Source organism: Xyrauchen texanus, chromosome 7, assembly GCF_025860055.1.
Source record: "Xyrauchen texanus isolate HMW12.3.18 chromosome 7, RBS_HiC_50CHRs, whole genome shotgun sequence".
NCBI lineage: Eukaryota > Metazoa > Chordata > Actinopteri > Cypriniformes > Catostomidae > Xyrauchen > Xyrauchen texanus.
This window is the reverse complement of record NC_068282.1, coordinates 5098224-5120369: the sequence shown is the minus strand read 5'-3', so window position 1 is coordinate 5120369 and position 22146 is coordinate 5098224. Positions and strand designations below refer to the sequence as shown.

At 35.6% G+C, this 22146-nt stretch overlaps 1 protein-coding gene across 3 annotated transcripts in view; it reads right to left on the bottom strand.

Moving 5' to 3' along the window:
* LOC127647043 (sodium-coupled neutral amino acid transporter 3-like) overlaps window positions 1–21500 on the bottom strand; it is a 40700-nt gene extending 19200 nt beyond the window's left edge. For 2 of the 3 annotated variants that reach the window (XM_052131106.1, XM_052131107.1), the window contains exons 1-8: window positions 21247–21500; window positions 10024–10168; window positions 9249–9269; window positions 9045–9126; window positions 8733–8848; window positions 3932–4005; window positions 2369–2461; window positions 627–708 (exon numbers count right to left, since the gene is read on the bottom strand). In XM_052131106.1, the coding sequence (XP_051987066.1) occupies window positions 627–708; window positions 2369–2461; window positions 3932–4005; window positions 8733–8848; window positions 9045–9126; window positions 9249–9269; window positions 10024–10127 (572 nt within the window). In that variant the 5' untranslated portion in view covers window positions 10128–10168; window positions 21247–21500. The remainder of the gene's footprint in view (window positions 1–626; window positions 709–2368; window positions 2462–3931; window positions 4006–8732; window positions 8849–9044; window positions 9127–9248; window positions 9270–10023; window positions 10169–21246) is intronic. The other variant, XM_052131108.1, reaches the window with a different exon arrangement.
* Between the last annotated feature and the right edge of the window lie 646 nt (window positions 21501–22146).

Below are 22146 nucleotides of genomic sequence, written 5' to 3'. Positions count from 1 at the left end.
TCCTTAGTATAAGGGCTTATTATAATGCCTAAAGTAGACACAATGCATTCTTTCAATTCTTACAAACCCGTTGGGATGGGTCTGTAATTATTGCATAATTTCTACACTGTCACATTACCAATGTTTATACTCGATAAAGCTAAACAAGGAGCTAAACTAACCCAAGAACGCAAGCAGCAGACCTTAGCTACAGCCCAGTGTTTGTTTTTAGCCACAGGACACTAGTTGTGCCTCTTGATGTCAGCATGTTACATGGTCACCACGTCAATACTGTTGTTTAAAGCAGCTGTCACGTGCAGAAGGACAGAGGTGTGGCGGAAAAGGATGGAATTGGCAAATCAGCTCATGTTCTATTATTAGCTGACCAATTCACGGTTGAAGGCAGCCACCACACCTACCATTGATGTCAGGTTGACATTTTTGTTTGTTGGCCCTGGTAGACGGTATTTGCCCTTAACAGTGACATGAGGATGTCAGCTGATGTGTTCAACCAGTGGCCAGTACAATGCACAATTCACCTAGGAATCGTAAGCAATTAACTTACGCTCCCAAATGGCACTTTGAGGCAAGGTCAAGATTTTCCAATTGAATTTCAATATTTCACAATGACACTTGAAAGTACTTACCCTGAGTCTGTATCTACATTCAAGAATGCCTGCAGCACCAGAGGAAACTCTGACTTCACGATGTATAGATAACTGGACATGGCTATAGGAATGACAAAAAATGTATATTATAAGTAACAGGAACTAAAGAATGCATCTTCATGTTTTCATGTTTTATTATGATAATGTTAACCTGGTACATTCATTAATGGAAATATCATATTGTTTTTTTAAAAATGCTCAAAATATTTCTCGCAATTATTTTATCGTCACTAAAAGTAATATGTTTGTTTGTTTTTTACTTTGTTTTTTTTCTTTATCCTTTTGTCTTTATTGTTTCTTCATTTAAAAAAAAAAATAAGAATACAAATAATTTTCATTCAAGCCTTGATTTATGGAAAGTACTTTGTAGAAGCCCTATTTTTTTTACTGTCCCACCACTAATATTTTTGTATTATTATTTGCCATAAATGTCATATTTGTGTGCAAATGTATAAAATATATACACTATCTATCTGTGTGTGTGTGTGTGTGTGTGTGTGTGTGTGTGTGTGTGTGTGTGTGTGTGTATAAAATGCAGACCTTTTAAAGACATTTAAATTGTAAAACATAAAATGACATCATAATAGCTGGTAATGTAAAATAATGAGATGACAGAGCAGGCTGCATATATGAAAATACACAGAAATATTAGTTCACACTTTAAATATATCTTATAAAAAGTATGTCAGAATTTTTAAAGCTCTGTGTTTTTTGTTGTGGTGGGCATGAATGGAATGGAATGATGATTCAGAGATACAGTATACCTCAAACCTTTTGTATCATATTTGATACATGTATTTTAATGGGCTTTTTACAATAAAATAATATACAAAATTTTAACCAAGCATGAGGTGCTTATATTCAGCAAATACTCATTTTAAAATGTATAATCATTACTGGCATTTTTACTTTATTAAAATTAGCAAATATTTCACATAAAAAACGAGTGCATGCCATACAAAAGCGGACATTTTTGGAATATTTTTGAAAATATTTTTCCATCAAGAAATGCTTGGAAACGTCCACCAAGTGACATCTAGTTAATTGCAGACAACATGATTTTCTGCAAAATGTTAATGATGCACAAAAGGAACTAAATAGAAAGATGGAAGCTTTATGTTTCTATATGTCGAAATATGTATTATTTTTAGTCTTTTTAGTGTCATCATACGGTATTTTCACTCGTTTGTTTTTGCTTTCTGTTTATCATATTTAGCTTTTTCATTTTGGTTGTTGTTCAAAGTGCTGTAGGTGATTTCATTATGGAACCGTATACCAGGGCGAGATACCTGTTTATCTTAAATTATGCTTATGCCACTCCCAAGCGCAAGTAAAGTATAGGATCAAATAGTATCGTCATGGCGCTAACCCTAAACCTAACGTTAAATGCTGGAACGGCTATTAGTGTTTTGAAAGAAATTGGTTTGACATGTTTAGATTTGTGTTGACCTGTTAATATAATTAATAAATGCAATGTATTTTGCTTGTTACTTTTAATTGATAAAATATGATAGTTCCTGATGACATATTTAATATAGCTGGTGTTAAAAAAGGGAATATGTTTGAAAAGATATGAATAATATCATATATCTTAACAGTATATTTTTATTAGTTTTGTTTTCCTATCCTAGCTTAATATAATATGTAAGTAAGCCATTTGTGAACAGTGTGTCTCTGTGGCACTATTAGTCAATTGTACAGTCTCTTTCTGGTTTTCCCACCTCCGATGTTTTGTAGAGTGATTGCGATTCCGGCTGCCATTTTTCCTGGCATTCCAAAGGCCCTGTATCCCAGCTGCTCATATGCTCTGATTCCTGGAAATCAATGTCATTACAACATGAAGAGAGACAAATATCACAACCGGAGCCAAGTTTCCACAAAACACCTTATCTCATGCTTTCATTATCTTTGCCGGCGATGGCTGTAGTTTAACACGGACTCTGGTAAGTCCTAAAATAGTAGCTGAATGATGCCTTCAGAAAGGAAATATTTTTTTCATTTCATGACAGACCTCTTGTCTTCAAAGAAAGGCTTTGTATTTTTTTGGGAAATGCCCTGAACTGCATCATAAGTAGTTTCACATGAAATGTTTTAAAACCAATATAACTAACTTCAAGACACAAACCTTAAAGATATAGATCACCTAAAAATAAAAATCTCTCATCATTTACTCACCCTTGTGCTATATATGTATGTAACTTTCTTTCCTCTGCTGAGCAAAAACAACGATTTTTAAAAGAATATCTGAGCTCTGTTGGTCCTTTCAGTGCTGTCAAAGTGAAAGGTGTCCTGAACTTTGAAGCTAAAAAAAGCTGATAAATGCAGCATAATAGTAATCCATTCAACTCTAGTGGTTAAATCCAAGTCTTTAGAAGGGACATAATAAGTATAGTTGAGAAAACGATCAAAATGTAAGTACATTTTTAATATAAATTCTCCTTCCTGCCCAGTAGGTGGCGAAATGCATGAAGAATGCAAATCACCAAAAACAAAAGAAGAAGAAAGTGAAAGTTAAAGTGGAGATTGATAGTTAAAAATGACTTAAATATTGATCTGTTTCTCACCCACACCTATCATATTGCTTCTGAAGACATGGATCGAACCACTGGAGTTGTATGGATTACTTTAATGCTGCCTTTATGTGCTTTTTGGAGCTTAAAAGTTCTGGTACCATTCACTTGCATTGTACAGACCAGGATATCTGAAAACTTCTTCTGATTCTTTTTGTGTTCAGCAGAAGAAAGGAATTTATACACATCTGGGATGGAATGAAGGTGAGTAAATGATGAGACAGTTTTAATTTTAGGGTGAACTATCCCTTTAAATGAGTGAAAATCGTGTATAAAGCATACGTTCCGCTACAAGTGCAAATGCATTGCCAAATGTAATAGTTTTCTTTCCTTAAAAGAAACTGAATGTGGTAACACATTAACTACAATAAAAACAAGACTAAATGTGATTAATAGTTTTAATAATCTTTTGACTGTAGATATAAAACTGAACATTACAACAATGCTCAAATAAATGAACATACATTTTATTTATAATATTTGCACTCAAAATTCACTACAATTTATTAATTATTAAAAAATATATATTTCACAAATGAAAAATCTTTAAAAAAGAAACTGCTTCTTCTTCCATTAACAAGGTCGGTGGTAGATTTTTTTGGAATTGACAAAAGAAAAAGCTACTGGTCACCAAGACAGATAATCTCTGAATGGATTGTCCAATTAATCAGCCTGGCAGACACAGCAATCTATCTAAAATGTAGTGTTGCTTACCCACAATACCAGAAGACTTGAGCAGGAGATGAATAGAATAGCATGAAAGACCAGCGATAGCCGACAGAAGAAACCTACAGAAAGAGCAGACAAAACCATCACAATCATAATCACTTTTTGAAACACCATCTAGACAGACCTGCTACCTTTAAAATAAAGTACTGTCGTGAAAACATGGCACAGTGATGGTTTCGGATGGTAATCTGAATGATTATCATAATCATGTACTGTTGTATTTATATGGAACTACCCACGGTACTTCATCTTACAATATCATCATCGTGCTTTTTAGGTTTAGCCTTAACCCCAGGTGGTGGACTGTCCCTGAATTTAGTGTCTTGCAAGTCCATTTGGATGAAGGTACATGTGATAAATGGCAAGTTAGTAACAATGGAACGGCTATTCAAATGAGATGAGTGTTGAATGCAGCATGCAGAGCGACTATTGAGGAAGGAAGTGAATTCAATAGAGTGCTATATTTGACACGTCTAAACAAAATGAGCACTTTAAATTTCTATCTTGATGCTTGCATTTGACTAATAAATGGTTAAGTGCTCTATCTAGGAGGCGTTAACACAAATGTCTTCTTTTCTGGCTGGTTGCGGGTTCCATTGTTTACTAGCACCAATATTTAAAGATGGTTTGGTGCTATAATATGAGACAGTCAGTGGAACGAATGGAACTTCCATTACAAAAGAATATGCAAAAGGTTATTCTGACTATTTTCAGTTCAATCTGAGAGGAACTTGACCAATTTCCAACAAACAAACTCTGAATTTCATCATTGTTTAAATGAATGCATGGATTTTTTAAATGAATGCATGGAAGTAAAGAATCAAAAACATTATTTTTTTATTTTTTGTCAGAAAGGCAAAAGAATGTAAATGACTTCCTAATGAGATTTGCAACAGATGTAAAATCGGGTGGTTGCCAGGCCATTGGTATGCTGTTGCTAAGGTATTTTCAGTGTTTTTCAGCATGCAGCTATGCAGTTGCTAGGGTGTTGTTGGTGGTTACCAGGGCACTGCTGTGCTGTGCTGTTGCTTAGGTGTTCTTAGTGTTTTTCAGCATGTTGCTGAACAGTTTCTAGGTTGTTGTTTGTGGTTGCCAGACCGTTGTTATGCTTTTGCTAAGGTGCTTTCAGTGTTTCTAAGCATGTTGCTATGCAGTTGCTTGGGTGTTGTTGGTGGTTACCAGGGCATTGATGTGCTGTTACTAAGGTGTTCTGACTTTTTCTCTCTCAGAATGTAGCAGCTAGCATGTTGTGGGTGGTTGCCAGGGCGTGGCTATGCTGTCACTTGGGAGTTCTGAGTGTTTTTCAGCATGCTGGTAAGCAGTTTCTAGGTTGTAATAAGTAGTTACCAGGGCGTTGGTATGCTGTTGCTAAGGTGTTTTCAGTGTTTTTCAGCATGTTGCTATGTAGTTGCTAGGGTGTTGTTGGTGGTTACCAGGGCATTGCTGTGTTGCTGCTTAGGTGTTCTTAGGGTTTTTTAGATGTTGCTATGCAGTTGCTAGGTTGTAGTGGGTGGTTGCCAGGGTGTTGCTATGCTGTTGCTAAGGCATCCTTAATTTTTTTCTCAGGATGTAGTCGCTAGGGTGTTGTGGGTGTTCTGAGTGTTTTTCAGCATGTTGCTATCCAGTTGATATGATGTTGTTGGTGGTTGCCAGGGCATTGCTATGCTTGAGCTAAGGTTTTCTGAGGGTTTTTCAGCATATTGCTAGGTTGTTGTTAACGGTTGTCAGGGCATTGCTATGCTGTTGCTGAGGTGTTCTCAGTGTTTTTTAAGATGTTGCTATGCAGTTGCTAGGGTGTTGTGGGTGGATGCCAGGGCTTGAATTTGCTGTTGCTAAGATGTTCTGATGTCGTTTTAAGCATGCTGCTTTGCAATTGCTATGGTGATCTGGGCGGTTGTTGGTTGCTAGCGTGTCTGGACAGTTGCTATGGTGTTATGGTTAAGTGGTTTCTTACTGGCCCAAAATAGCCCACCTCTAAATCTCCACAAGATTCTGGTCTCTAGAAACAGCTCAGGATTTTTTTGACCCATTTTAGCAAAGATCGTAAATCAGATCACATAGAAAAGTAATAGCACACCTCCCCCAACAAGCCACATCATTTGAGGTACCATTCATGTCCATAGCATTGGTTTTTAGGCCTCACAAAACCCTATTTTTATTACTTTTTATTTTCAAAAAGAGAAAGTTGGAGTTGGTCAAACAGCCTCCTGAACCATTTACCACACTTTAGAGGGAAACTTCTGCTACTAAAACACATGAAGTTCATGTTATATAACTGAAAATATAACTGACTTCAGAGGAAGTAAGCTGCAGAAGTCTATCTTTGATGGAAGCAGTCTTTGACTCTCAGGTAATTTGAGCTGTATTATACAATTCCCTGTAACCTGACGTGAGATGCCCCAGACTTCTCCTCATTACCCTCCCCCAATCAAACCAAGATGAGCCAAGAGGAAACCAAATATGACACCTATATTTGGAAAGTGGGTGGGGTTTTCTTAAAAGAAGGATGTGTTTGGAGCACAGAGGAGGCGTGGGAAGGTCAGGTCGTGGCCTTTCTGGGGCTGTGGATATGCATGAGGGGCTGGGCTAACTAGTGGAAAATTTTAAGGGGGGTTAAATATTAAAAGGGTGGTCTGATGTCACGGCATGCACAAACACACGCACTAGCTGTCTATCTTCTTCTAGTCTTTGAAATTGAAGTCGCTACTCACAATACACAGCATTCTTGAATGTCAGCACGTTTGTGGTGCTTAATATCAGGTCTACTAAGATATATGTAAGGCTGCTATAGTAGGTATGGTTGAAGTGTGCTTTAAATACAAGATCGAGCAATCGCTTTATGTTCAAGGAAAAGCTTTAGAGATAAGTGTGGTTACATTTAGGTTTTTACTAGATACTCAATACTTGATTCTGATTGGTCAAATACAGCATTTGGCAGTCAAATATTTTTTTATAATGACCACTTAATTGTAGAATTTACCGTTGGCCCCTCGCTTCCCCTCGATTTTCTACACAGTTGCATTTCTCTTGTATCACTCACCATGTGGCCTCTTTCTTCTTTATATTTTTGTTTGTTTTATATTGTTTAATGTCATATCAGCACCAGAAGCAATTTATTTTTTGGCAAGAACAAGGTGGAATCAATTAAGAAAGAAAGCAGATGCACCAAAAAAATAAATAACTTAATACAAAAAATGTAAATCAATACAAGATTTATCACATGCACTTTTGACAAATATTCTAAAAGTCATCTTAGTGATCCCTTACTGAACACATCCTCCAAAGTACTTTTAAATTATATTATATTATATTTAGGACTGTCGATTTAACACGTTAATTCAGTGCAATTCATTATATAAAAAGTAATGCGTTAAAAAAGGGAAGCAATTAATAATTTCTCCGGACCGTAATAAGGAATATTCCTGAGCATTTCACGCTTGCAGTACCACCTGTTTTCTCCAGGGGGCAGTAAGTGAAACTTCAGCTGTATAGGCAACGTGCAGCTTATACAGAGAACAAACCAGCCCTTCAGAATGCAGCACAACACCAGGACGTGTTCTTGAGTTCAAAACACAGCTTGATGGAGTGCAAATCCGTACTTACAGATCTCAAAACGTTTTTTTCTAAATATTAAAAATTATTGTTATTTGAGGGGGTTTCTCAGCAAATATTTATACATGCGATTAATTGATGTTAATTTGATTAATGTAAATAATTCCATTAAAACATTTTGTCGATTGAAAGCCCTAGTTATATTATATTATGTTTATGTGTCATTTAACAGAATGCAGTGTACAGATCTTTTTTGTCTTTTTTTTTTAATAATTATTTTAATATGCCGGTTATCTGATAATATAATATATATATAATTCTTTCGGCTGCTCCTGTTAGAGGTCGCCAAAGCGGACCATCCATGATCCACATATTTGACTTGGCACAGATTTTACGCCAGATGCCTTTCCTGATGCAACCCCCAGTGGCTGGGGGACTCTCACTCACACCTTCGGGGCCATTTAGAGTCTACAATTCACTTAACCTGCATGTTTTTGGACTTGTGGGGGAATCCAGAGCACCCCGAGGAAACCCACACAAACACAGGAAGACCATGCAAACTCCACACAGAAAGGCCCAGTTGAGCCGGGACTGATACCCGGGACCTTCCTGCCGTGAAGCAACTGTGCTAACCACTATATATAATGTTAAAGTTTCGCTGACAGTTCCCTGGAGATAATAGGTGGTACTCCAAGCTTGAATGGCACATTTGGAAGGAATATTCCTCATTACGGTCCAGGGACATGATTAATTGCATTAATTTGTTTAACGCATAATTTTTTAAATATAATTAATCACACTGAATTAATGAGTTATATTATATTATATTTTTGAGCCAAAGTCTCAAAACAAGATCAAAGAAGCAAAGTTGAAAGTTGCCATTTAACAGAATCCAACAGGCAGCTCTTTTACATTGAAAATCCCACCCATGATGTGTTCATTAACATAAACAGCCTCTATAAGTAAATACTCAATTATTAAAATGCATTCAAATGCTAAACAAAACTTTAATTTCCATGGCAATCAGACAGCCAATGGGCTTCCAACTGCTTGACATTCAGATCAAATTAAATGCTGATTCACAGAAGGTTGGACGTAACAAGTTGATTTGCATGTGAGATATTTCAGTGATGTTAAGTATATCAGAACCAACATAACAATTCTGAACGACTGGAACAATTCATAGTTTTAGGGCAAATTTGAATTTAGAGGGTAATGAAGGTTTTTCACTTACAAGAAGAGCAGAATGCCAGTGTTTGCCATGGCATAAGCCAGTCCCAAAATCCCACTGCCCATAATGGCATTGCCCAAATTGAAGACTGACATCCCAAAAGAGGTCTTCCCCTCGAACTGAGAGAGGAAATTAGATTCATGAGAAAACTACAATAGATAAAGGTTGCAAAGACCAATAACAATAACACAGTCAAACATGTATATCTTTTAGTTTCTAAGAGCTATTGGCATAAATTTAGGCTTTGTTCAGACAAAAACCAATTTTGCTCCAGAAGTTTCTTGAAACTTTACAGCAAATATTGCTCACACTTACATCAGTGAAACGGGGCTTCTTGCCCTCGCCGTTGGGTAGGAACTCAATGTTCTCAGCCAGATTGCAATCAGGATCATCAAATCTGTTGGACAGGAGGAAGTGTGCACTTTAAATTCAATTGAAAATGATCTTGTAGGCTGCATTAACTAACTATCTCTAACTTCTTCCTCTAGTAAATCCATTGCTTTTCTGCCATTGACATACCTGCTGTTTTGAGTACCATTTCTGAGTGTTGATAGAGACAGTGAGAAGTTCCATCATCAAGCAGGAGCCAAAAAGAGGGTAAACATGCACTTAGACAAACCGAAAATTCAACACACCATGCCAGAAGATATATAAGCACACCATAACTGAGATTACTAGTCTTAAAAATATAAACTAGGATACCATATAGCCATTGGTTACAAATAAAGTGTCACGAAAATTATACATTTTAAGTTAGTGGTTGTCAACAGGTGGGTTGCGACCCATAAATGGTTTATTATTTATACAGGACACAGCTGGATTATGTTTCGGTCTGCGCATAGTCTTTTAGTGCTAGCACTTAGTAATATGGCTAATAGTAATCCAATATTTGGCCCAGTATTTGTTCCATTGTCAGACTAGTAAATCTCACTTATGTTTTCCTCTTTTTATATTTTGCATTTTGTTGGCCTATTGGAGTACACTGTAATATTAATCCATTTTAATAGCTGATTTTAAGGTCATTTTTGTAGAAATGTTGTTCGATAAACAATTTTGGTTCTGTATTGTTCAATGCATAATATATGTTGTACGTCAAAACCAATTGAGAACCACAGTTTTAAGTGGCCTGGTTCTCCATGCACGTGATTGGTACACCACCATCACACTTATGAAAGCCAACTGTTACATACACACACATGCAAGTAACCATCGAACAGCCATAAACTGTGGCATCAGTGTTGGTAGATAAAATGGGAATTAAGCGAATTAACTAGTGTGTCGCAAAAGTGCTTACTGGTCTTCCTCCATCATAGTCTTCATCGGTACGCACATGTCCTCTCCCAGGTCGTGACTTTTCCCATTGGGAAGGATACTCATTTCCGATCTGGCAGGTTCCATGACGGAAGCAGGCGATGTCCCACAGTTCTATGTGCGAGATGCTGAAAAATATAAACATTTTGACAATAGTTTAAATGATGCAAGTATACAGTATGAAAACTAACTATACAAATCAATCAAACTGTGCCATATGTCCATTTCTATGTATTCATTCTAACAAAAGTCCTAAAAAAATCCAATGGTGATATCTTGGCACAGTGATGGTATCACATGGTAACACCGTGGTACTTTGATGTATATACTGTACCATGGTACTGATTCCCATATACACATACCATGATATTTACATGGTACTCCAAGGTAATTCAAAGTACACCATGGTACTACCATTGCACATGTCCAAAAAAAACTTTGGTATTGCCATGGAACATGTCAATTAAACAATGCATACACAAGGGTGTTCATGTAAATTAAATCTTTTGGTGAATTGCAAAATCTCATGAAATCAAAATTGGACTTGTTTCATTGTTTGCTACCCATCAGTAATGCACAAAAATCAGCTCAACTCAAACTCAAATGCAGCCTGATTATTCACAGTCTCAAAGTCCCACTTATAAACCTCTACAGTCAGGCCAGAGTGCATACCTACCCAAATGTCACCTAAAAATTCACCAGGATAATGTAGTGATTTAGCGACTGGTCTTGTACCACCTTCCCCCGAGACTTAATTTCCATTTATGCATGCTATTAAGACATCCGTTTACAATAACTACAATGAGACACAACACCACAGGGTGTAATTTGATGCCAACAAATGTTCTACATTCTCAGCTGAGAGTGTTTTAATATTCTTAGGAAAGATGGAGGCTTGATAACATTGTTTGTTTTATGATTTTGTCCACTAAGCGCTGGAAACAGTAGGGCTATTGAGACGCCCAGCTGTCATGATATATTTAACGCAGACTGTTCCAAATCACAACTGTCTGGAAGGGAAACCACAAGCTCTCGTTTTATTAAGTGGAGAGCGATGTGAAGACCTCAATATGTGTGTTAATTTTATGGCTCGATAATTGAGGAAAATACTTCAAGAAAAGTCTGATGCAGCTCCAAGATAATGTTTAAGAAACTATTCAAATGCAAAATAAGCAAGATGTTGCTGAATCAGTGTTTGCAGGGTCACAAAAATGCTTAAAAACACTGATTAAATAACAATGTCATGCAAAATTGTAGCCCCTTTCAAAATTTTAACCTCTTCAACCTAACGAAAATTGAGATTCCATGGCAAATTTGCCACAAACTTGCCACAAATATGCTACTGATAATTTTAACATGCAAATGAGCTTTGCGGCAAACTTGCGGCAAATTGTCCATTGTTCCCAAAGGTTTGCCTGAGGTTCACCCCTACCGGCGAAGAGCTGCAAACTTCTGGCAAACATGTGTGGCGAATCAAAATCTCATTTGCATGTGAAAATAACAAGCAGAAACTTTGCTGCAAATTTGCGGCTAGTTTAGAATTTTTTACCTGAAAACATTACACACAAGTTTTGTTGTCTTTTTTATCCATCATCTTATAAGAAATGTAGGTCAAGTGTGTTGATCTAAAATCGTAACCACCAAAACAATTAAATATCACATTTCACATGATTCTCTCTTTGTTAGTATTTTCAGTTAGCTTACGTTTATCATGCTAACCAATTAGCCTGCTAAGCTTGTATACCCTTAACAAGTTACTTCACATAGTCTACATCCGCACAAATCAACGTTTGCTTGGAACGTTTTTTGTTACTTAAAAGAATCATTTTGCAAAATATGGTGAGCGTTTTCGAAACGCTACATTTTCGGTGGAGGAAAACACAGCAAATTCAATGTATACATTTGTTCGGTTTTTGTGAGACCTATGACATTGGCAGTGCTATAGCCATGCTATACCAGTTGAGCTTCACAAACCCTTAATTCTAGAGTGGATGAGATTAATTGTACTACATTAATTGTAAATGTAGCAGAATCAACATATTTTCAAATGAAAACATGTTAATGTGTAAGTGGCCATAATCAAACCTTCATAAAGCTTGGTGCATACAGCATTAGGTCAAACTATTTCTATTTGAATCCTATAATGATGTTTAATTGCCAAAGGGTAATAGTTGGCCATATATATATATATATATATATATATATATATATATATATATATATATATATATAATTAAAGTTGATTTACAAGGGCATATACACGTACTGTATGTGTAGGCAACAAATAACATTTTGACCATGATTTGAAAAAAGAATTGTTACATTTGAAAACGTACATTTTTGCAGTATTTTTAAATATATGTTATATGCATATGTACAATTATGTTGCTTTTTACATCACTGAAAACTATACATGAATATATATTATTAATTGTTCACATACTGACAATGTACATTTATCATTATTTTAGGGATCACATCAGAAGGATATTTTATTTATCCAGTCAAGCTATATTAAATACAATATAGTTCAATATAGCATTCACTGATGTGTTATTTTGAATATTAGGATGAGTGCTCGTTTCAGCTGTTATAAGTGACGTTGAGCATCAGCGGCAATGTTGTCTTGTGCACACAAACGCGCGCACATCTCGATCCATTGTTCCACAGCTTGTCCTCCTGTCCAGTTAAATCGCACAGCAAAATACAAACAAATGTTTCCAGACTATTATATGTATCAGACAGATTATATAGATCCACTGATGTACAGATGCAATCTTGGTTTATTAAAATAAAAAGTATTATTTGGGGGATTAGAACGGGGAACGCCTTGTACCAGAGACGAAAACTTTACCACGAGACCGATCAGAGACTGCATGTGACCAACTGCTGATCCATGTCTTTATCCACTGACTAACTAAATCCCGTGATCATCTACAACAGGGTTCGTAATAGTGAATAGGAAATGTTGTGTATATACTGTAAAAACATATATAACACATTTAAAGTCTACGAAAGCAACATACAAGAAAAGTCACTTTTTATTGCAGCTACTCAGTTTTATCATAACATCATGTCTACACTTTAATCAAGTCAACAAAGCTCTCTATACTTCAAAATCATACCACTTGTTTGATTACATTGCAGTGCAACCACAACCAGTGATTTTATTGTTAACGAGACCTAAAACGAAAACTACATTAAATCATTTTCATTAAATAAAAAACTATTTAACATGTTAAACCACAAATTAACTTTAGTTTCAGTATTTGATGCACATCAAGCATGGAAATGCCACTTGATAGTGTTAACACTAGACGGCATTGAGAAATTTAACACTGTTAAACATGGTTTGATGATATCAGCTAACGTTTCTGCTTTGGCAGCCTAACAAACTAACTAAAGAAAACTAGGAAACCATCAAAAAACTAGGACCCACTTTATATTATGTATCTGTAACTTCTATGTACTTCACCATTCGATGTTGTTGCATTGCACTTACATTTAAATTACCTGCATTTAATTACATCTGAAATTAAACTGTTAACCTTACCTCTAACCGTACCCCTACCCGTACCCCAACCTCAGTAGCAGAAAATTTGAATCTTCTGAGAATTTTGCTGAACAACATGTAGTTACACAATGAATATATTGTATTGTATTGTATGTATTTTACTGTTAGTGCATAGCAGTTGAAGACACCTGCAGTAATATAAAGCAGGACCAAAAACTATAACTAAACTAAAGCAATCATAGTGAAAACTACTGAATAATCAAAATAAAATCTACATGAAAAGTAAAAAACTATAATAACCTTAACTGGAAGTCCTACATATTCAAAGACGGTTGAAGATTTGAGCCAATTCCAGGCGACATAAGTGTTAACCATTGGTGTTGCATCAAAGCTGAGTATAGTTTAACTTAATGCAAATGAGAAGCAACACAATGTGGCTACTTCAAGAGATGACCGAATCAGGTTAACTAAAGTATTAAGAACATCTCTCATCCATTTTGTCCTCCACCACAGCTTCACAGTTTCACACAATGCACTGACCTTGATATCCATTCAACAATTTACTTAATTATCTTTCAAATGTCTGTAGGGCAAAAGAGCCAATAATCCTGACGTCACCCTGACCAACACTTCACAACACAGGCCAAACTATGGTCCTGTTTTTAACAGTTCCCCTTAAAAAAAAATGATATTCCTTCAAAAACTCTACAATCTCATGCACAACAATGAGTCAAAAGTCAATGAGGTTGTAAAGTGACTCTCTGAATCTATTTTATTGAGGGTTCTAGAGTCAAGAAGGACAAATGCTTTTACCCACATAAGTAGAAATGTTTATTAACACTGTAGAGGTTGCCTTGGTCAGTTTGTTCCACGTTGCTTCAAACCATCTCAGCTCTGATGCCAATAACAGATGGAACACAAGCTACCCGCTGATTGGTTGGCATGCTCTCTGCCCAAAAAAATGCATGCCTGCTAGTGTGGTAAGGCTGGCACTCACACGTGCCAAACATAACATGTTTAGATGTTCCCTTGTCAACAGCAGTATAAATATGTCTCAAATGAAACTCTGGACCATTAATGTGGCTTCATCAACATTGCGATTTTTCCCAGAGGGTTTTTCTTCAAGCCAAGCACTACAAGGGGGGAAATGTATTGTACAAAGAGTTACAGGACCAGAAACATTTACTTCCTTGTATTATTGAGATTCTCTCATGGTGGCTGTCACATGACCAGCTGAATAGTTCTCACTTTATCTTAGGAACCACAATATTACTGGATAAGTATGAGTGACAAATACACTTGAGAGTAGTGCATTCCCACATCAACGGTGGTAACTGATGCTGCATCCACGCCAGTAGGCATCAGTATAAAGATAAAGATTACTGCAGTTTCAGCCAACGAAACAAACAAAAAGCTACTTAATGCACCTTTTTAAGTTGAAATGAAAAAAAACAACTGGCCCTATTTACTTTCTTAATACGCAATAAGTCTTACTATTTGTGATTCATCAGTGCACATTATTCCAAATAAATATTTTTGTAATCTTTCATCAAAATGTACTAACTTGCTCCGCCTCTGAAACGTACTTTTTGTCTGACATCCCAACTCCCTCTTATTTGTCAATCCCTTCAATGACCCTGCAATTCTGATATGTAACGCCTGCTTTTCACAATCCAATCAGTTCCCAATGGATAAAACGTCCCACCTATAATGATTCTGAATGTGACGAAAATCCTTTCGGTAGCTCATTAATATTTAATTAGCGCTTAAAAAGCAAAGGCTTTTGCTTCATAAACTGACTGATGTCAAAACCACTATTTCACATTATTTTATCTCAATTTAAGATGACCACAATTAGTATCTTTAAAATTGCAAAATGCTTAAATGTACATGTAAATGTTCCTCTGACCTGGACTGACCACAAAAACTCCCACAACTTGTTCATACACATGATTGGCAGCTGGTATGTAAGCTGGTGTGTGTTTTGTGTGCAAGCATGCTAAAAGTAGATAACATGCATAAACCACTTAAAATGCTTAACTGGTTGTGCATGCATGGGCAAACTGAAGTTTTCAAGGCTCATTGGGAAGAGTATAGGAAATCATTAAAAAGACTTGTGGATAATGTCAAGTAAAATCATGTTTACACAAGAGAGATTAGAATAAGGAAAGTTGAATTGGAAAAAAAAAATGTAAACCCTGACTGCTAATTCAACACTCCTCTCAGATCTACAAAAACATCCCCCCGGACTATCTGACTAAAGCAAGAAATAGAAAGACAATGTTGAAATAATAATTGGTATAGGCATTATGAAATATAAAGGTCGAGATTGGGAGGTGGAGATATGCCAGTAGGAACGTCACCAGTACAGTGGACCATCCGTGATCTGCATATTTGACTTGGCACAGGTTTTACGCCAGATGACCTTCCTGATGCAACCCTCAGTGGCTGGGGGACTCTCACTCACACCTACAGGGCAATTTAGAGTCTCCAATTCACTTAACCTGCATGTTTTTAGACTTGTGGGGAGCACTCGGAGGAAACCCACATGAACACAGGGGGAACATGCAAACTCCACACAGAAAGGCCCAGTTGAGCTGGGACTCGAATCTGGGACCTTCTTGATGTAAGATGACAGTCCTAACCACAGAGCCACTTTCAAATAAAACTCAATATTGTTTAAACTTTCTTCCTGATCTTATTGTGCATGATTCATCAGTGCATGTTATTATTCTTTTATTAAAATGTAATAACATGCTCTGCCTCTGAAACAACTTTAGTTTTCTGCTGAAGTCACCAGGATCGCATAGCCTATTGGAAAATGTTAATCAATAGCCAAATAGCTATTTAGGCATTAATTTAGTAATGTCACATTCAGGTCTGACACCATTCAGGAATATATTACACTTACTTTTTACATTGACTGTTAAGACACCAACAAATAAAAAAAAAAAGCAGAGCCCTCATCCAAATTACACATAATGATAAAGCCAATTTACAGCAAATGACAGCTTTCCAGTGTAACACATTTGCACAAGCAGATTCTTTTTGCCTTTATGAGTGAGACGAAATACACCAAGTGTCTATTTAATTGGCAAGAGGACACCTGCCCACCATTTTACATTAATTAAGATGCTTGTGTAGGTAAACAGAGATCTTCAAGCAAATCCTGGCTAGTAAGGTCCACAGGGTACTTGTTAATTGGACTCCATTCACAAGAATACCTTATAGATATATGACCCTTACAAGTCACTGAACCACTGTACACCGATGGTTTCAGATGGTATTACCATTGTACTTTGACATACACTGGTGGCCAAAAGTTTGGAATAATGTACAGATTTTGCTCTTATGGAAATAAATTGGTACTTTTATTCACCAAAGTGGCATTCAACTGATCACAATGTATAGTCAGGACATTAATAATGTGAAAAATTACTATTACTGTTCCTCCACGTGCAGCAATGACAGCTTTGCAGATCTTTGACATTCTAGCTGTCAGTTTGTCCAGATCCTCAGGTGACATTTCACCCCACACTTCCTGTAGCACTTGCCATAGATGTGGCTGGGATGTTGGTCGCTTCTCATGCACCGTACAGTCTAGCTGATCCCACAAAAGCTCAATGGGGTTAAGATCCGTAACACTCTTTTCCAATTATCTGTTGTCTAATGGCTGTTTCTTTGCCCACTCTAACTTTTCTTTTTGTTTTTCTGTTTCAAAAATGTCTTTTTCTTTGCAATTCTTCCCATAAGGCTGCACCCCTGAGTCTTCTCTTTACTGTTGTACATGAAACTGGTGTTTAGCGGGTAGAATTCAATGAAGCTGTCAGCGGAGGACATGTGAGGTTTCTTTTTCTCATACTAGAGACTCTGATGTATTTATCCTCTTGTTTAATTGTACATCTGGTCTTCCACATCTCTTTCTGTCCTTGTTAGACACAGTTGTCCTTTGTCTTTGAAGACTGCAGTTTGTCTGACACCTTTGTCTGAAATCTTCAGTTTTTTTGGTCATTTGAAGCATTGTACAGTCTTCTTTCCTCCAAACAATGATTGACTGATGAGATTCTAGAGAAATCTGTTTCTTTTTTGCCATTTTTGACCTAATATTGATCTTAAGACATGTCAGTCTATTGCATACTGTGGCAACTCAAAAACAAACACAAAGACAATGTTCAGCTTCATTTAACGAACCAAATAGCTTTCAGCTGTGTTTGATATAATGGCAAGTGATTTTCTAGTACCAAATTAGCAATTTAGCATGATTACTCAAGGATAAGGTGTTGGAGTGATGGCTGCTGGAAATTTGGGTTTTTGATAAAAACCCAAATGTCATGACTATACTTAGTGATCAGTCGCATGCCACTTTGGTGAATTAAAGTACCAATATCCTTACGAAACAGAAAATCTGTACATTATTCTAAACTTTTGGCCACCAATGTATATATTAGGTAACCGAATACCCTTACAAAAAAGTACCCTCACAGGACAAGTACTATTTTCTTTTGGTATATTTGAAAAATGTATTACTATATTTAATAAATTACTATGATGTACAATGTCCAAAAAACATTGTTTTAATGATAAAGGTCTGCAACATACTATCTGTATTTTGATAGTATTGCAAACAGCTAAAGTGAAGATATCTTAAAAACTGTTATTAATTAGGTTATTTTGATTTGAATACTGTTCCACACATTTATTCAGTGTAATAAGTTCAACAAGTCTACAATAAAGTAAACATGAAATCAAAATGGACCCTATTAATGGTCCTCTAGTGGTGTGAACATGCATCGATGCCTTGCGGTGAATCAATCTTTAAAAGACATTTTGATGCATCGATTATGGAATTTAAGAACGGATTATCATAACTATATATTAATACCCAATGTGACCGTCTCATATTACACAAACCTTCTTGGAACAGACACGGAGTAGACCATGCTAGATTGAAGGGAAAGAATAGGCACTATGCTGCCGAGTTCACCCCGCGAACCTACATAAGATAAAATGGATGGATAGATGGATGCTGCCGAGTTCAGCTTTCTGTGTCACTATTCAAAATTGTCTGCATCCATTTGACAAAAGTAAGTTCATTGTTGTAGCCTTCTTCCCCGATTATGAAATATTATGTTAGCCTAATATTGTTTTTGTATCTGCATAAAATGGGTTATATCTCCATAAAACAATTAAAACACAAATAGAACCTAGCTTAAATAAATGCAATAGGTAGGCAGAATTGTCTGTGAACAAAAACACTCATATGATCATTCGTACTCTTTATAATTATTAGTTAATGCGACGGGGAATAGGGAGTCATTTCACACTGTTCTAAAGGAACCAGTAGATTAAGGTCACCTGTGATTGGTCAATGACACATGGCAGCCACGAAAATATAAAGCATTTTTATCTTTTGCAGTGTGTTTTATAAATCAAAAAAATTACAATTCGGCATTTAAAAAAAAATTATAATTATGAATCGTTCCAAAATAATCATATCGAATCATGACCAGATTTCACAATGCATCGTAATCGTTAACTACTTTCCTTTTCTGATGACTTCACCAAGCCCTCTTGTTCTTCAACCCATCTCCTCCAGACACCATGGGAACACCCACGTTCCACCATCCAATCAATTCCTTATACATACATTCAAGTAATTTTTTTCTCATTGAATATCATGTTTCACTTGGAAAAAACGGTAGATAAAGCAAGTAAAATGGGTTGTGAATTTTACTGGCTAAAGGGAGACTACAGTGACATCTGACAAGAGCTATACCACTAGTATGACACTAAACCAACGAATTATGCAGGTGACCTGTCTTGTGACCAAAAAGCATAAATAAAAAATGTCAAAGTGTAAAGAGGATAATAGCAACCCAAATGAAATCGGACAGGATTGGACCTTTTGTCATCCCTGAATGGTGAAGAGAACTAGAACTTTCCCCCTTTAAAACGGACATGACTGCCGCCCTACAAACCCATGAGCTCATCTTTGGCCTTGAACTTGAGGTCATTGACCTCTTATCTGTCACCACTAACCCACCAACTCTGACCTCAGTTGCATGCATATGTTAACATCTGGTACAAAGTTTGAGGAACAGTTACTGTTGGACACGCAGGTTTACCTGATGTCACACATTTGTCTCTCTAAATTTCTGGGAGATTCTTGTTTGCTCATGTTCATTGGTTGTACAGGTCCATCTGTTCACCTAGATACCAATGGTGAAATTCACAGAAAACGGATGTGTGCCTCAACATACTGACTGACTTTTTTTAACATTGACTAACAAGTGAACTATTGATTGGTTCGTCACACTACATTTATGTTCAAAGTGAGTCATATGAGCCCCATTAAATAAAACAATGATGTTTTTCCTGTTTTGTTGAGATGTTACACAATTATCCAACTACTGTGAGGACATTTCCAAATCTCTCCAGTTCTTTTTCTTAGTTTTATGTCTGTAGAATAATTACAACCCCTTTGACGACAACCTGGGAGGCGATTTCCCACTTTCTCCCTGACCTTTGATCCCTCATTCTCTGACTGATGAACATAAGGTCCCAAAAACTCAGAGATCTTGCACAACATTACTGTCACAAAAATGGGGAATTCAAATGCCCTTTACTACTTTGAAATGTCTACAAAATGTCCAGATCCAGAGCTGTGTTCATGTAAATTGACAGTATTTGCTTTAAAAGACAATCTCTGGTTGAATGAGGCATTCTTAAATGATCAATAAGCACACCTTCTTCTTTATAACTTCTTCAATATTCTTCATCCTGAAGCATGGTATATGTAAACAGTAATTATTTAGTAGGCTACCATGACACTGCCGCAATACAACAAAAAAAAAAAAAACATTTTAAGGCTAACAAGAGCAAGTTATATAGATGATATTACAGTGCATTATATAGTATAATAATACAGATTTACAATATGCTGCTATGTATAAAATAGTGTACCCTTGTATGTTATGACAACATAGGAGCGGAGTAATTAAATAACAAAGGTAACTCTAAGACTTTTAAAATTGATAAAACAATGACTTCAGCATCTAAATACTAGTAAGAACATTGAAACATACAATAAAAATACTTTAAGACTTCAATTTCATAGCAAAATTCCATCAAATTGAATCTTTAACAAAATTAAAAATAATAACGAATTATTTTAACTTTTATTCATTTAATTTAGTTTAAAATAAAAATTCATTTTTATGGAATTTTGTAGTTAAAATTGAAATGCGTAAATCTTAGAAATAGGCTAATATATATATATATTTTTATTTTATTATTATTATTTTTTTTGCACGTATGGACTTTTAATTTGACACAGTGACGATAGAAAGACGAATAAAAAATGACCCTTAGTATTTAAGTATATACTTTTAAGACTATATACAAAGTAAAAAATAATTAGATCTAAATAAGATGAATGACCTTGCAGCCTATCCGCCAGTTAACCCTTTAAGACCATAACAAAGGCCTTTAAAAACAATAGTTTGAGTCCACACAATGCATAAATTCATTTGTCCACATCAATTAACTTTTACTCAAGCATTTTCTTTTATTCTTCATTTTCCTTTTATTATTTTATAAAAATGGTATATGCATCTCAAATCTACAAATTTTTACAAGTCACGTAAAACAAAACAATCGATCACAAATTACCGATAAACATGCATTGCCTACCAGTCAATGTGCCGGCGCGTGCCTCACACGATCCGATAATGGTCGCGATGAAATTAAGAAATGATGAGCTTGTTTTAAGTTTCCAGATGTTCTTAATTTTATGTTCCTTAAGTTGTTCTCCTCGTGTGGTTTGGTTGATCACGTTAGAGACAACTCGTTTTCCTCTCACAAAGGTTCCGATCTGCTGCTTTGAGGGATGAACTGGACTGGAAAAGGTTTAAGGTTGAGTAGTGGGGGGTTGTTTAGGTCCCTCCCTATTTGGGGCCCCGTCGAATGACTCCTGTGTTCTTGTGTGAGATGAGACCCCTCCAGTGACCCCTCCTACTTCAAGAGATTCAGGGGAATGTCTTAAATATGACTGATATCATTAAAGTTAACTGGATTGATAACTCGCTGGATAAAGGCATTATCATAATAGGTAAATAAAGAAAAAACAGATCAGACTCGAATAAAACAACACAAACACGTTTAAATATATATGTATATATATATATTATTATTACTTTATTATTAGGAACAAAATAAACAAACAAAGAAATATATATCTATTATTATTATTATTATGACTTTATTATTATGCACAAAATAAACAAACAAACACATATATCTATTATTATTATTATGACTTTATTATTAGGAATAAAATAAACAAACAAATATGTATATTTATTATTATTATTATGACTTTGTTATTAGGCATAAAACAAACAAACAAACAAATATATTATTATTATTATTATTATTATGAACAAAATAAACAAACAAATATGTATATCTATTATTATTATTATGACTTTGTTATTAGGCATAAAATAAACAAACAAATATATATTATTATTATTATTTTTATTATTATTACTTTATTATTAGGAACAAAAAACAAACAAACAAATATATATA